The 15,130-nt window shown below is 41.3% G+C and overlaps 2 protein-coding genes across 9 annotated transcripts in view; both read left to right on the forward strand.

Annotated features, from left to right (window-relative positions):
- OCLN (occludin) overlaps positions 1–1,550 on the forward strand; it is a 61,762-nt gene extending 60,212 nt beyond the window's left edge. For all 3 annotated transcript variants that reach the window (XM_033179800.1, XM_033179799.1, XM_033179801.1), the window contains exon 9: positions 547–1,550. In XM_033179800.1, coding sequence (XP_033035691.1) covers positions 547–648 — 102 coding nt within the window. In that variant the 3' untranslated portion in view covers positions 649–1,550. The remainder of the gene's footprint in view (positions 1–546) is intronic.
- A 5,814-nt stretch (positions 1,551–7,364) lies between these two features.
- Positions 7,365–15,130, forward strand: part of GTF2H2 (general transcription factor IIH subunit 2) — a 36,531-nt gene continuing 28,765 nt past the window's right edge. Inside the window, exons 1-6 of one of the 6 annotated variants that reach the window (XM_033179806.1) lie at positions 7,506–7,686; positions 10,455–10,552; positions 12,867–12,954; positions 13,903–13,980; positions 14,360–14,396; positions 14,736–14,822. In XM_033179806.1, coding sequence (XP_033035697.1) covers positions 12,899–12,954; positions 13,903–13,980; positions 14,360–14,396; positions 14,736–14,822 — 258 coding nt within the window. In that variant the 5' untranslated portion in view covers positions 7,506–7,686; positions 10,455–10,552; positions 12,867–12,898. Of the gene's footprint in view, positions 7,687–10,454; positions 10,553–10,921; positions 10,962–12,866; positions 12,955–13,902; positions 13,981–14,359; positions 14,397–14,735; positions 14,823–15,130 lie in introns of those variants that run through there. The other 5 variants (XM_033179807.1, XM_033179803.1, XM_033179805.1 and 2 more) reach the window with 5 other exon arrangements.

A 15,130-nucleotide genomic window follows, 5' to 3' on the forward strand; every position in this document is an offset into this window, starting at 1 on the left:
TGAGGCAAAAGGATCCCTTGAACCCGGGAGTTCAGAGCTGCAGGGAGCTATAATTGTACCACTGCACTCCAGCCTGGGCAATAGGATGAGACCCTTTCTAAAAACAACAACAACAACAAAAATCATCAATTACAGGCATCATGATTTGCAATAAGAGTTTAAAGGGTATACAGTAAAATTTCCCATTTCTCTTATCCCCTATTCAGCTTCCCTTTCCCTAGTCAACTGAGATCACCAGTCTCTTGTTTTACTTACAGTTTTAGATGATGTGTTAGCAAAAAGGCTGATAAGTTTTCTTGGTCATTTTACAGATTTTTAGAAATGGGGTATCCTTTTTAAAAACCCAGGTTAGAAGACAGAACTGAGCAAACAGAATCAGCTGCCTGTGTGCTTAGTGATACTGCCAGGCACCTTGAGTATATTACTTCAGTTAACACTCCCAACAAGTATCTGACTAAATATTCCATTTTTTTGTTCACCTCTGCCTTCCCAGCAGACCTGTTTTTATTTTGTTGAATTTATGTGATTCATTTTCTCCCTTTTTAGTCTGCAGATTACAAAAGTAAGAAGGATCATTGCAAGCAGTTAAAGAGCAAATTGTCACACATCAAGAAGATGGTTGGAGACTATGATAGACAGAAAACATAGAAGGCTGATGCCAAGGTGTTTGAGAAATTAAGTATCTGACATCTCTGCAATCTTCTCAGAAGGCAAATGACTTTGGACCATAACCCAGGAAGCGAAACCTTGTGAGCATCACAAAGTTTTGGTTGCTTTAATATCATCAGTATTGAAGCATTTTATAAATAGCTTTTGATAATTAACTGGGCTGAACACTCCAATTAAGGATTTTATGCTTTAAACATTGGTTCTTGTATTAAGAATGAAATACTGTTTGAGGTTTTTAAGCCTTAAAGGAAGGTTCTGGTGTAAACTAAACTTTCACACCCCGGATGTTGTCTTAATACCTACATGTATTTGTTTGCATAGGTGATCTCATTTAATCCTCTCAACCACCCTTCAGATAACTGTTATTTATAATCACTTTTTCCACTTAAGGAAACTGGGTTCCTGCAATGAAGTCTCTGAAGTGAAACTGCTTGTTTCCTAGCACACACTTTTGGTTAAGTCTGTTTTATGACTCCATTAATAATAAACTCCCTGGCCTTTCATATTTTAGATGCTATATATGTGATGATCTACCGGCCTCCCTATTTTTTTCTGTTATATAAATGGCTAAAAGAAGTTTTTCTTAAATAATAAAGATCATGTAAAAGTAACAAATGTGTGAAATTTAAAGATTGTAAATATATATTTACTTTTTTAAGATCAAAGTTTAAACCCAGTGGTTAGAATTTTGTGTATTTTTAAATACTTTTTATCTTTTATGGTTTACATGCATTTTTTAAAAAACCAACTAGACCTTTTCTTTATATCAGAATATCTGATGACATTTATAATTCAATTGTGACTTGAACGGTATCTTATAGGAATGTTCAATTTCTATACATATTTTATAAGGTATTAAACCTGGTGTTTTCTTTCCATAATAACCTGTTTGATGTTGTTAGTGCTGTTAACATACAGCTGTGGAAAACCACACTCAGGAGTTGTGTCTGTTGTTGTTTATACTCTTTTGGGTGCTGTGCTGGTTAGCTGTTTCCCAATCCTTTGGCTGTAAGAATGCTGGTATGTCTGCAAATAGAATGCTATACCACGAAATACCAAATAATTTCAAATGGTGCCCCTAAATTGTATCACTTTTTAAAAATTCAGATTCTTATTAGTAAAATTAGTTGATAGCACTGTGCTGACCAAGTTGATCATGACCATCCCAGCGTAGACTTTTCTAAAAACCTTTTTTTAGAATAATCTGTGACCTTTAGTATGCGTTTCAGATATTTAGGTATATATATATATATATATATTTTTTTTTTTTTTTTTTTTAAGACGGAGTCTCACTCTGTCACCCAGGCTGGAGTGCAGTGGTGCTATCTTGGCTCACTGCAACCTCCACCTCCTGGGTTCAAGCGATTCTCCTGCCTCAGCCTCCCGAGTAGCTGGGACTACAGGTGCCCGTCACCATGCCTGGCTAATTTTTGTATTTTTAATAGAGACGGGGTTTCAACATATTGGCCAGGCTGGTCTTGAACTCTTGACCTTGTGGCCCACCTGCCTCAGCCTTTCAAAGTGCTAGGATTACAGGCGTGAGCCACCACACCCAGCCTAAGTGTGTGTGTGTGTGTGTATATATAATATATATATGTTATATATATATATTTTTTTTTTTTTTTTTTTTTTTGAGATGGAGTTTTGCTCTTGTTGCCCAGGCTGGAGTGCAATGGCGTGATCTTGGCTCACCGCAACCTCTGCCTCCCAGGTTCAAGCAATTCTCCTGCCTCAGCCTCCCGAGTAGCTGGGATTACAGGCATGCGCCACCATGTCTGGCTAATTTTTTTTGTATTTTTAGTAGAGATGAGGTTTCTCCATGTTGCCTAGGCTGGTCTTGAACTCCTGACCTCAGGTGATCTGCCCACCTCGGCCTCCCAAAGTGCTGGGATTAGAGGTGTGAGCCACTGTGCCCAGCCTATAATTTTTGATAGATGATTTTGAATTATTTTCCGGAGATACAATTTTAAATGTTTCCATTATATCACTGATTTATTTCTGCAAATTGAATACATTCTTAATTTTCTGCATGCTGCACATAATACAAAAGGTATTTTCATAGCTTTTGGATTTATACCAAATGAAAAGGACTCTCGAGCACCTTTAACTGGTTTTTCTGTGTTAAATTTTTAACAGTTTGTTTTTGGAAGTCAGTGTACTTAATTCATGAAGGCAAGTTTGTCAGTATTTTCACAAAACAAAACTATTCAGCTGAATCCAGAAAGTGAAATAGCAACAATTTGCATTGTAAAATTGTGTTATAAAATTGGACTTTGAAATTTTAAAAATAAGAAAAATTTTCACGTGTATTTATATTAAATACCATTTTAGGAAACCAGGATCAGAGTGTTTTTGTTGGTGTTGGCATTAACTAGCTGGATGTAAATTTGGAAAGTTTTCTAGTCTAGAAAGTCACAGGTTTAGATTAGATTTCCACCATCCCTTCCATTTCTGACCTGTGGTTCTTGTCTAGAATTCTGCTTTGTTATAAACTATTGTTTTAAGGAGTTCGTTGTGATAGCACATAGTTCATTTTGTGAAGATTCCCTTTATATAAAGTGATACCCTACATGTGTGACTTTGTATTAAAAGTATATAGGATCATATTTTATTTTGAAAATTTTAAATACAGAAAAGTATAAAAGATAAGTACCATCCACCCAGAAATAACGTGTTAATGTTTTGTCATATGTGCTTCATAGTTTTTGAAATAAAGTGAAGTCAACTAGTATTTATAGTAAATAAGTTATATATACATAAGTACATATATGATATTTAATCCTCACAATGATCTTTTGATATGTGACCATTTCTTATTCTTGTTTTATAGACAAGGAACTAATGATATGATAGATTAACTGGCCATTGTCACACTAGCAAGTGGCAAAACAAGGGATGAGGATCTTGGTCTCTTGGACTGTTAGATTCTATACTTCCATCCTGTGTTGACTTTGTTAATGGATTGGATAATGTGAGATCGCTCTGATGTAAATAAAGTATTCTATATTAATTTTGAGTGCATTTTAAGTACTTGTAACATAAATGCTTCCTGTGAAATATCTGTAAAGACCTGAATGGGTACATATGTGTAAAGAAGAATCAGGGCAGAAGAGTGCTTTTATCATGGCTCCAGGGACCTTACCTTCAGTTGGTGTTGTGAGAATTCCTCACACAAGGACATTCTCCTTGCTTCAGCATCAGGATGGAAGTGTTTCCCATCTGGACTTTTTCAAAGACTCAGCTGAAGGAATACAGAATTCATAATTTCCTGGCAGCTTATGATTCTGCTACATTACACCATGCCATCTCTTGTGTGAAAGGACAAATTTGATGGAGGACTACGTCATCCCTCATGCATTTCTTATTGTCTACATTTATTCTAATGGGAAGAAGTGAGCAAAAACACCTCAATAATTCGGGTAGTTTTTAGAAAACGTTGTGTTAGTAAATTAGAATAGTGCCACTTTGGCATTACGAGAAAGCAGCATGGATACATAACTAGGTTTGTGTATGACTACAACAAAATGCAGAATGGTGTCTCCAAAAAGGTTTCCAGTTGCTGCCACAAGACCTGCTTGGTGTTGCCTACATGTGTTGTCCTATTTTTGCTTTGCCCTTCTGCAGTTACTTGCTGTGGGACCTTGGAGAAATTAACTTAGCCTCTCTGTACTTCAGTTTTTTGTATCTGTAAAATATATTTGTAATAATCTCATAGTTAAGAAGGTAGTTAATGTGTGACTCAGTCCTTGTCTAAAAGTAAATATGCCTACCTACCCCTATCTTTCAAAGCCAGAAGGTAAAACTTTACAAGTTTTCTAAAAGCAAATTGTGGGGGTTTTTTTTGTTTTGAGATGGAGTCTCTCTCTGTTGCCCAGGCTGGAGTGCAGTGGTGCGATCTCAGCTCACTGCAAGCTCCGCCTCCTGGGTTCATGCCATTCTCCTGCCTCAGCCTCCCGAGTAGTGGGAACTACAGGCGTCTGCCTCCACGATCGGCTAATTTTTTTTTTTTTTTTTTTTTTTTTTGGTAGAGATGGGGTTTCACCGTGTTAGCTAGGATGGTCTCGATCACCTGATCTCGTGATCCAACCCGCCTCAGCCTCCCAAAGTGCTGGGATTACAGGCGTGAGCCACCGCACCGGGCTGCAAATTGTGAATTCTGCCGCAGAATTCTTTTGAATTCTAGGCAGAGAATGCAGGATTGGCATTCTAAATATTTGTACATGATAAACAAATGCTTCTTTAGGTTAGAGCAAATAGTTACATATCAAGATCAAGATTGTTAGATACTATTGTCAATTACAGAGGTTTTAGATGAGGCTTTCTGGAATGATTTAGTTTCCCTGTAAGGGAATCAGCTCTCCCAGTCTTTCAAGTTGCATGCTTTTTATATCTGTTTGATTCCATTAGCTGAGCTGATTGTGAATGTCCTAACCCTGTTGATTGTGTCTGGCCACTCGTGGGCAAAGAGCAGATTTATTCCATTCTTTATTGTTGTCTTTCAGTTTTACAAGTTGAAAAAACATCTGAGTAGGTTGGATAATTTATTTTACCACTTGTACATGATTAGAATATGTCAGTCATAATCAAGCCAAGAGATTATGGATTTATGCATATTTTGTTTTACTTTAGTACCATTCCTAGTTGAATCTTAACATCCATGTGTAAAATCTATACAGAGCAAATATTACAGTTAGGAAAACTGTTTTAGTCTTCTCTCTGCAAATATGCTTTACATTTATTGGGGAATCCTCTATCCTTTTCCTGGTTTTTCCTTAAAGTCTTCCCAGGCTGATGGATAACAAACATATGCAAGAAATTTGGGGCTTGGGATTCCTCTAGGCTGTTTGTCCTAGAGGAATGCATCCCATCTTGCAAATATGACGGTCAATTAAGATGGAAGGAAGCAGAAGTGTGGATAGGAAGGAAGGGCACAAACGGAAAAGTGTGGAGTTTGGGTGTGAGTCCTCTAATGAGGTCAAAGGTGGGAGGGAGGCAAGCATGGAAGCTTCCTGGCACTGTGATACTAATTTCCCCTCCTCTCCCTTTTAAAATCGTGTTCATGCAAAGCCAACACAAATAACTAAATAAAATCTTGTCTTCTGGGAGGAACTGAGACTGATTACAGAGCTGCCACTAAGTCCTGTAGGGATGGTGGAGACAACCCCATTTTACACATTAGTTCATAGAGTTGGTGTGACTTGCTTGAGGTCACCCAGCCACTATGTCAGAACCTGATTTTAAATCCAGGGCTGTTCTTTCCACTGCTATGCAAGATACCTTCTGTTTATATTTTTGAGGGAGACAACAGAGGTGGGAAGAATTTTTAATAAAGGCAACGGAGGGGATGAATATGCTGATGGGGAAGGAAAGAGGCCCCAGCTTCTGCAGTTGCTTTCTGTTATTCCTAATCCTCTTCTCATCTGGGGGTGCACTGCCTCTCCATTTCTCAAGTATGGGAAATGCCAATAATTCCACTTGTGTTAATTGGCAGTCAGACAACTTGTCCAAAATTGAATTGATCTTACCCACCCCACCAACATTTCAATAATTGCGACCCCAACCTTTCAGTTGCTCAGCTAAAGACTTTGGAGGTATCCTTGATTCTTTTCTCATAACACACATCCAGTGTATCACTAAGATTTAGAATTCAGTCACTTCTCACCAGCTGCTGGTCCAAGCCATCACAATCCCCCCAAAGTTCTTAATGCTCACAGCCTCTCCTCCCCACCTTACCTTTCTGATTGCAGCTGCCATCACTCATCCCTTGCTCACTCCTGCAGTCGTCAAAGACCCCAATGCGCTTCTAACTTGGGGCCTTTGCACTTGCAGCTGTCTTTGTCTGAAGAGCTTTCCCCCTAGGTATCAGGAGGGTTAACACCCTTCCTCATTCAGGTCATGGCTTAACTGTCTTCTCAGCGAGGACTCCTCTGGCCACCCTATTTTATTTTTTTGAGACTAAGTCTCTGTCACCCAGGCTGGAGTGCAAGGTGCGACCTTGGCTCGCTGCAACCTCTGCCTCCTGGATTCAAGCGATTCTCCTGCCTCAGCCTCCCGAGTAGCTGGGATCACAGGCGCTTGCCAGCACCCCCGGCTAATTTTTTTGTATTTTTAGTAGAGACGGAATTCACCATGTTGGCCAGGCTGGTCTCAAACTCCTGCCCTCCGGTGATCCATCCTCGCTCGGCCTCCCAAATCACCATGCCTGGGATTACAGGCGTGAACCATCGCACCTGGTCTAGCCACCCTATTTTAAACTGCCAACTTTTCCCCTTCAATGCTTAGTTTTTCTCCACAGCACTATCACTATTTCATATAGTATATGTTTTTCTTCATACTCCCCTTGGAGAAAAAAAACTCCACGAGAGTAAGGATTTTTGTCAGTTTTTCACTGCTATTTCCTCAGTGCTTAGACATGCATCAGGCTCAAAGTAGATGCTCAGTTTGCTGAATGAACAGCAAGAGCAACGGAGGAGTCCTGAAATACACAGCAAGAAGCAAAGATAACCCTGGCCTTACTTCTGTAGCCAGGGTCCTTCATCCCAACGTTTTAGAGGTAGAAAAACAAGATCGAGCTCCTCAGAACCCAGGTCGACAGCTGCAGAGCCTTCGACCTTCCGAGAGCGAATGGCGATCACTGTTTTCCGGTTCTCTGCGAAGTCCAGCTGGAAGACAGTCCCTTTCCACGCCCCAACAAAGCGGCAGGCATGCCCTGAACCAGAGCGCCCCGCTCCGGCAGCTGCCGCCTGCACCATCCGGAACGTTTCGGCGTGGCCGCAGCGCGAGGCGGAATGACTTCCGGGGCGCCCCTAAAGCGGCGGGGCGGAGTTTCCGGCTGAGAGTCCGTGTAGCCGGGCCGGTGAGTCCGCGAGTGGAAGTCTGTGAGGTGCAGAGGTGGGGCAGGCCGCTTGGCTAGGTAGGCGGCTGGGAGGGTTTTCGTGGCGGGGAACGGAGGCTGAACTGCCCTGCCTGTGCTCATAGGGAAGGAGGATGTGAAGGAGCTTGTGAAGGCAGAGGAAGGTAACTTTCGTGTGGGGAGCCGCAGAGTAGGGAGGGAGGCTGCAAGCCGTCCCTCCCTAAGTAAAAGCGCGACTTTTAGAAATGATGGTTCAGGGTTCGAGTTTGTGACCCGCTTGAGAAAGTGACCAACCTCGGAGCCTGAATCCCATACCTGAAAAACAAGGACAGTAATCAGCCTTGCCAGTTTCACATAGCTTGGTAGGGTAAGGTGTGAAGAAAAGCTTAAATTGGGATGTTTGGTGCGCTCATTTGTTTCCAGATAGCATTCCGAGTTCATGTAACGGGGATCACACCAGTAGGCTTATGCTGAGAAATGTGGATTGTTTGGGGTTGGATTCCAGGAAACAGGTCACTTAATTTTTTTTTTCCCCCGAGACGGAGTCTCGCTCTGTTGCCAGCCTGGAGTGCAGCGGCGCGATCTCGGCTTACTGCAGCCTCCACCTCCCGGGTTCAAGCGATTCTCCGGCCTCAGCCTACCGAGTAGCTGGAACTACAGGCGCGCGCCACCACGCCCAGCTAATTTTTGTATTTTCAGTACAGACGGGGTTTCACCATGTTGGCCAGCATGGTCTCGATCTCTTGACCTCGTGATCCTCCCGCCTCGGCCTCCCAAAGTGCTGGGATTACAGGTGTGAGCCACCCACCCGGCCTCACTGATATTTTTAAGAAGAAAATGGACTGTTGGGAAATGATAGGCCATTGGAGATCTTTACAAAGTCCATCTTCAAGATGCATGAATCCTTTAAACAGCATGCATGTTTACAATCAGACTTCCCATTGAACGTCTGCAGTTTTAGCGACCTTAATACCTCCTGTCCAGTCTCTGATTTCCCATTGCAGGCAGCTCTAATTAAGAAGTCCTTTTAGCTGGGCGTGGTGACTCATGCCTCTAGTCCCAACACTTTGGAGGGCCGAGGTGGGAGGACCAGTTGTGGTTAGGAATTCGAGACCAGGCCTGGCCAACAGGCTGGTGAAACCCCGTCTCTACTAAAAAAAAGTTAGCTGTGGTGGTGTGCGCCTTAATCTCAGCTATGCCGGAGACAGAAGAGGCAGTGGAATCGCTTGAACCCTGAGGTGGAAGTTGCAGTGAGCTGAGATCGTGTCACTGCACTCCAAGCTTAGGCGACAGAGCAAGACTGTCTCAGAAAAAAAAAAAGGAAAAAAAGAAGTCCTTTGATACGATCATCCAAAAGTCTCTCAGTTGCTATTTATTTTTATATTTACAATATATATTATATATTTATAATTATTTATTTTGAGACAGGGTCTCACTCTGTCACCCAGTCTGGAATGCAGTAGTGAACATGACTCACTGTAGCCTTGACGTGCCTGGGCTCAAGCCGTCCTCCCACTTTAGCTTCCCAAGTAGCTGGGACTCAAGTACTCGCCACTTCGCCCAGCTAATTTTTTGATGTTTTGTAGAGACGAGGTTATTGCCCAGGCTGATCTGAGCTCCTGAACTCAAGCGATCCTTTTGCCTTGGCCCCCCAAAGTGCTGGGATTACAGGTTTGAGCCACCCACCCGGCCTCACTGATATTTTTAAGAAGAAAATGGACTGTGGGAAATGATAGGCCATTGGAGATCTTTACAAAGTCCATCTTCAAGATGCATGAATCCTTTAAACAGCATGCATGTTTACAATCAGACTTCCCATTGAACGTCTGCAGTTTTAGCGACCTTAATACCTCCTGTCCAGTCTCTGATTTCCCATTGCAGGCAGCTCTAATTAAGAAGTCCTTTTAGCTGGGCGTGGTGACTCATGCCTCTAGTCCCAACACTTTGGAGGGCCGAGGTGGGAGGACCAGTTGTGGTTAGGAATTCGAGACCAGGCCTGGCCAACAGGCTGGTGAACCCCGTCTCTACTAAAAATACAAAAAAAAAACTAGCCGGGCGTGGTGGCGGGCGCCTGTAGTCCCAGCTACTCGGAGGCTGAGGCAGGAGAATGGCGTGAACCCGGGAGGCGGAGCTTGCAGTGAGCGGAGATCGCACCACTGCGCTCCAGCCTGGGCGACACAGCGAGACTCCGTCTCAAAAAAAAAAAAAAAAACATTGAGAACGTTATGTGAGTGTTTCATTTTTGAAGTTCGCAATACGTAACAGAAAACAGGGAAGAGCAAAATGTTCAGTTTAGGCTGTGTGCGGTGACTCACGCCTGTAATCCCAGCACTTTCAGAGGTCGAGGTGAGTGGATCACCTGAGGTCAGGAGTTCGAGACCAGCCTGGCCACCATGGCGAAACCCCATTTCTACTAAAAACACAAAAATTAGCCAGGTGTGGTGGTAGGTTCTTATAATCCCAGCTACTTGGGAGGCTGAGGCAGGAGGATCATTGAACCCGGAGGCAGAGGTTGTAGTGAGCCGAGATAGCGCCATTGCACTCCAGCCTAGGTGGTGAGTGAAACTGTCTCAAAACAAAGAAACAAAAATGTTCCATTTATGGGCAGATCACTTGAGGTCAGGAGTTCGAGATCAGCCTAACAAGTCAGGCGAAACCCTGGCTCTACAAAAATACAAAACATGGCGAAACCCTGACTGTACTAAAAATACAAAAATTAGCTGGGCATGGTGGCACGCACCTGCAATCCCAGCTACTTGGGAGGCTGAGGCAGGAGAATCACTTGAACCCGGGAGGCGGAGGTTGCAGTGAGCCAGGAGGTGGTGGAGTGGAGAGGGAGATTGCATTGGGGAGGGTGGAGGTATGATGAGGACATTTATTTATGAATGAATGAATGAATGAATGAATGACAGAGTCTTGCTCTTTCACCCAGGCTGGAGTGCAGTGGCACGACCTTGGCTCACTGCAGTGTCTACCTCCTAGGTTCAAGCGATTCTCCTACCTCAGCCTCCTTAGTAGCTGGGATTATAGGTGTGCACCACCATGCCCTGCTAATTTTTGTATTTCTGGTAGAGATGGGGTTTCACTATGTTGGCCAGCCTGGTCTCGAACTCCTGACCTCAAATGATCTGCTGGCCTCGGCCTCCCAACGTGCTGGGATTACAAGCGTGAGCCACCGTGCCTGTTTCTCTCTCTCTCTCTCTTTCCTTTCTTTCTTTCTTTTTGAGGCAGGGTCTCACTCTGTTGCCCAGGCTGGAGTGCAGTGACAAGATCTTGGCTCACTGCAGCCTCCGTGCCTCCTGGGTTCAAGCAGTCCTGTCTCAGCCTCCGCAGTAGCTGGGATTACAGGCGCCCGCCCCCACCAACCTCCTAGCTAATTTTTGAATTCCTGACCTCAAGTGATGACCTGCCTCAGTCTCCCAAAGTGCTGGAATTACAGGTGTGAGCCAGCGTACCCGGCCTGGTTTTGTTTTTGTTTTTGTTTTTTGTGACTCACTGCAACTTCTGCCCTCCAGGTTCAAGCAATTCTCCTGCCTCAGCCTCCCTAGTAGCTGGGATTACAGGCACCCGTCACCATGCCCAACTAATTTATGTATTTTTGGTAGAGACGGGTATCGCCATGTTGGCCTGGCTGGTCTTGAACTCCTGACCTCAGGTGATCCGCACCTTGGCCTCTCGAAGTGCAGGGATTACAGGGATGGAGCCACCACACCTGGGCCTGGCCTGTGTTTGTTTGTTGTTTTGTTTTGTTTTCAACTTTTATTTTCAGGGAGTACGTGTGCATGTTTGTTACATGGATAAATTGCTTGTTGTTGAGGTTTGCTGTACAAATGATCCCGTCACTCTGGTAGTAAACATAGTACTTAATAGGCAGTTTTTCAGCCCTCACTCTCTCCCATTCTTCCTCGTCTAGTAGTCGCCAATGTCTGTTCTCATCGTTATGTCCGTGTGTACTCTGTTTTGCTCCCACTCGTAAATGAGAACATGCTGTATTTGGTTTTCTGTTCCTGTTTTTTTTTAGGCCAGAGTGCAGTGGCACGATCTTGGCTCACTGCAGCCTCTCTGCCTTCCAGGTTCAAGCGATTCTCCTGCCTTAGCCTCCCAAGTAGATAGGACTACAGGTGCTCGCCACCACGCCTGGCTAATTTTTTTGTATTTTTAGTAGAGACAGGGTTTCACCATGTTGGCCAGGCTGATTTCAAACTCCTGATCTCAGGTGATCCACTTGCCTCGGCCTCCCAAGTGCCAGGATTACAGGCGTGAGCCACTGCGTTGGGACTCTGTTCCTGTTAATTCAATGAGGATAATGGCCTCCAGCTGTATCCATGTTGCTGCAAAAGACAGGATTTCATTGTGGGTTTTTTTGTTGGTTTTTTTTGGCTGCTAGTATTCCATGATATATTATGTACCACATTTTCTTTATCCAGTGCACCACTGATGAGCATCTAAGTTGATTCAGTGTCTTTGCTATTTTGGATAGTGCTGTGATTAACATGAGTGCTTGTGTACTTTTGGTAGAATGATTTTATTTTCCTTTGGGTATATACCCAGTATTGGGATTGTTGGGTCGACATACATGTGTCCAGTAAATATATGAAAAAATGTTCAACATCACTGATCATTAGAGAAATGCAAACCAAAACCACAATGTAAATCAAAACCACAGAACCATCTCACCACCAGTCAGAATGGATATTATTAAAAAGTCAAAAAATAACAGATGTTGGCAAGGTTGTGGAGAAAAGGGAATGCTTATCCACTGTTGGTAGGAGTGTAGATTAGTTCATTCACTGTGGAAAGCAGTTTGGAGATGTCTGAAAGAACTATGTTTAATTTTGTGTCCTTTTTTTTGAATTATGAGCCGTAGCATTTACCCATTTATAAATAATAAATGTGATTTAAAAACTTTTGATTATGAGAAAATTCAGACATACACAAAGAGAGATAGTACAATGAATCACATGTCACTCATCTGTAGTAGTTTACACCCATACTGACTCCTCACAATTTTACAGTCGTGTCATGTGACACATCTATAAAGCATCTATAAAGCAATTTTGTCATGTGACATATCTATAAAGCATTTTTGTTCTTTTACAAATCGTAAAAAGATGCTTATTTTTATTAGTGCCAAGTTTGTGTATCAATGTTCATATTATTTCTTGAAAATGAGAAATGGAGTTCTATGAAGATTTTTAACGACAATTATTAAGTAAAATACAAAGAATAAGATGACCTGGCATTCGATTTTTTTACTTTATATATGTGTCTAATTTTCAAATTTAATTGGATGCATTTTGTAACAAACATCTTTAGATAACTTACATTCTAATGATTTTTACAGATTATTGAATAATAAAATACAGTTTTGAAAAAATGGATGAAGAACCTGAAAGAACTAAGCGATGGGAAGCAGGCTATGAAAGAACATGGTAAGGAGAGCATTACTGCCCTGTCTTTTCTTTTAGACATTGTCTTTTTTTTTTTTTTACAACTTTATTAAAGTATATTTTACGTTGTTAAAATTCACTCATTTCCAGTGTACAATTCAGTGATTTTTTATTAATACTTTACTGAGCTGTGCAGCCATTATCATAAACCAGTTTTAGAACATTGTAACCACTCCAGTAAGATCCTTCACGTCCTTTTACAATTAATTTAATCTTGATTTAATTCCACCTGTAGGCAATCATTAGTCTACTTTTTGTCTCTAAATTATAACCTTTTCTGGACATTTCACAAAAATGTGATCATATACAATCATGTGCCGCATAATGATGTTTTGGTCAAAGACAGACTGCATATATGACAGTGGTCCCATAATATTAATAATACTGTATTTTTACTATACCTTTTCTATGTATGTTTAGATATACAAATACTGACCATTGTGTTACAGTTGTCTTTAATATATTCAGTATAGTAACATGCTGTACAGGTTCGTAACCTAGGCGTGTGGTAGGCTATACCATCTAGGTTTGTGTAAGTATACCCTGTGATATTCACACAATAATGAAATCACCTAACAATGCATTTCTCAGAATGTATCCCTGTCAGTAAGCAATGCATGACTTATTATAGCATGGTGGTCTGCTGTGGCTGGCTTTCACTTATTTTCAAGACTCATCCATGTTGCAGCATGTATTGATACTTCATTCCTTTTTTATTGCTGAATAGTATTCCCATCTATGGTTATGCCACATTGTTGTTTATCCATTCACTAGTCTGTGGATATTTAGGTTATTTACGGTGTTTGGCTGTTAGGTAAATGCAGCCATGAACACTCACATGCAAATCTTTGTGTGGACATATATTTTCATTTCATTTGGGCTAGTAATCATTTTAGCTTGTCTTTTCAAACAAATAATTATGACTTATAGGGAGATTCTTAAAGAAGATGAATCTGGATCACTTAAAGCTACAATAGAAGACATTCTATTCAAGGCAAAGAGAAAAAGGTATGTAACCTTCCTACGTATGTTAAAAAGGTGAAATATATTCATTTTAAGCCTTTCTGTCTATAAACACTCCTCAGTACTTCACTTCAGCTGTGTTTCAGGGAAACTGACCTATTGTCTTCTGACTGTGGGGAAAGAACTAGCCACCTACCCTTGCCTCAGCAGGAAATGGTCTTTAGAGACTATCTACAATACCTATAATTATGTGTATTGTATTCCATAAGTTAATTATTTACTCCACTAAAAATGCACATTATGACATTCTTAATCAGAATTAGAAAAAAAGAAAAAGCAGGTCAATTGGAAAGTTGTATTTTTTTTGTGTATTGGGGGGGATAGTACATTGAATTCCATTAAAATGTTTGTATAATTTTAACAGAGTATTTGAGCACCATGGACAAGTTCGACTTGGAATGGTATGTCATTATTTTTTACTAGTACAGAACTAGTTTAGGTTAGAGAAATATTCTGACTTGCTAGAAAAAACAATAGCGAAATAACAACAAAGTTTTTAAAAGAATACATTAAAAATATGTGCATAGAATATGTAATTATTAAATACTATTTTGACTAATCAAAATGGCACTTGAGGCTGGGCACAGTGGCTCATGCCTATAATCCCAGCACTTTGGGAGGCCAAGGCAGGAGGATTGCTTGAGCCCAGGAGTTTGAGACCAACATGGGCAACAGAGTGAGACCCATTTTCTACAAAACAAAACAAGTACTTGAAATTGGCCCTTTCTTTTTTCTGGTAGATGCGCCACCTTTATGTGGTAGTAGATGGATCAAGAACAATGGAAGACCAAGATTTAAAGCCTAATAGACTGACGTGTACTTTAAAGGTAAAATTTAAATTTATGCTAAATCATTTAAATTTATACCAAAATCACTTAAACTTCTACTAAAAAAGTGGGGAAGAACACTGGATTCTAAAGGATATTTTTAAAGAATGCAATATTTTTTCTTTTTTGCCTTGTATTTTTAGTTAGTACTAATGATAGCTAAGTAGAAGTACTGCCAGGTCATTTAGGGAAATTTTAAACCAACATAGCTAATTATTTGTGTTTTTAATTTCTATCCTCCCACCCCACGTCAGGATCTTGGTTTGTCAGTTATCCCTTTTCTTTATTGAATCTTCATTCTCCTTTGT

The sequence above is a fragment of the Trachypithecus francoisi genome, unplaced genomic scaffold, assembly GCF_009764315.1.
Source record: "Trachypithecus francoisi isolate TF-2019V2 unplaced genomic scaffold, Tfra_2.0 Lachesis_group2, whole genome shotgun sequence".
NCBI classification, from domain to species: Eukaryota; Metazoa; Chordata; class Mammalia; order Primates; family Cercopithecidae; genus Trachypithecus; species Trachypithecus francoisi.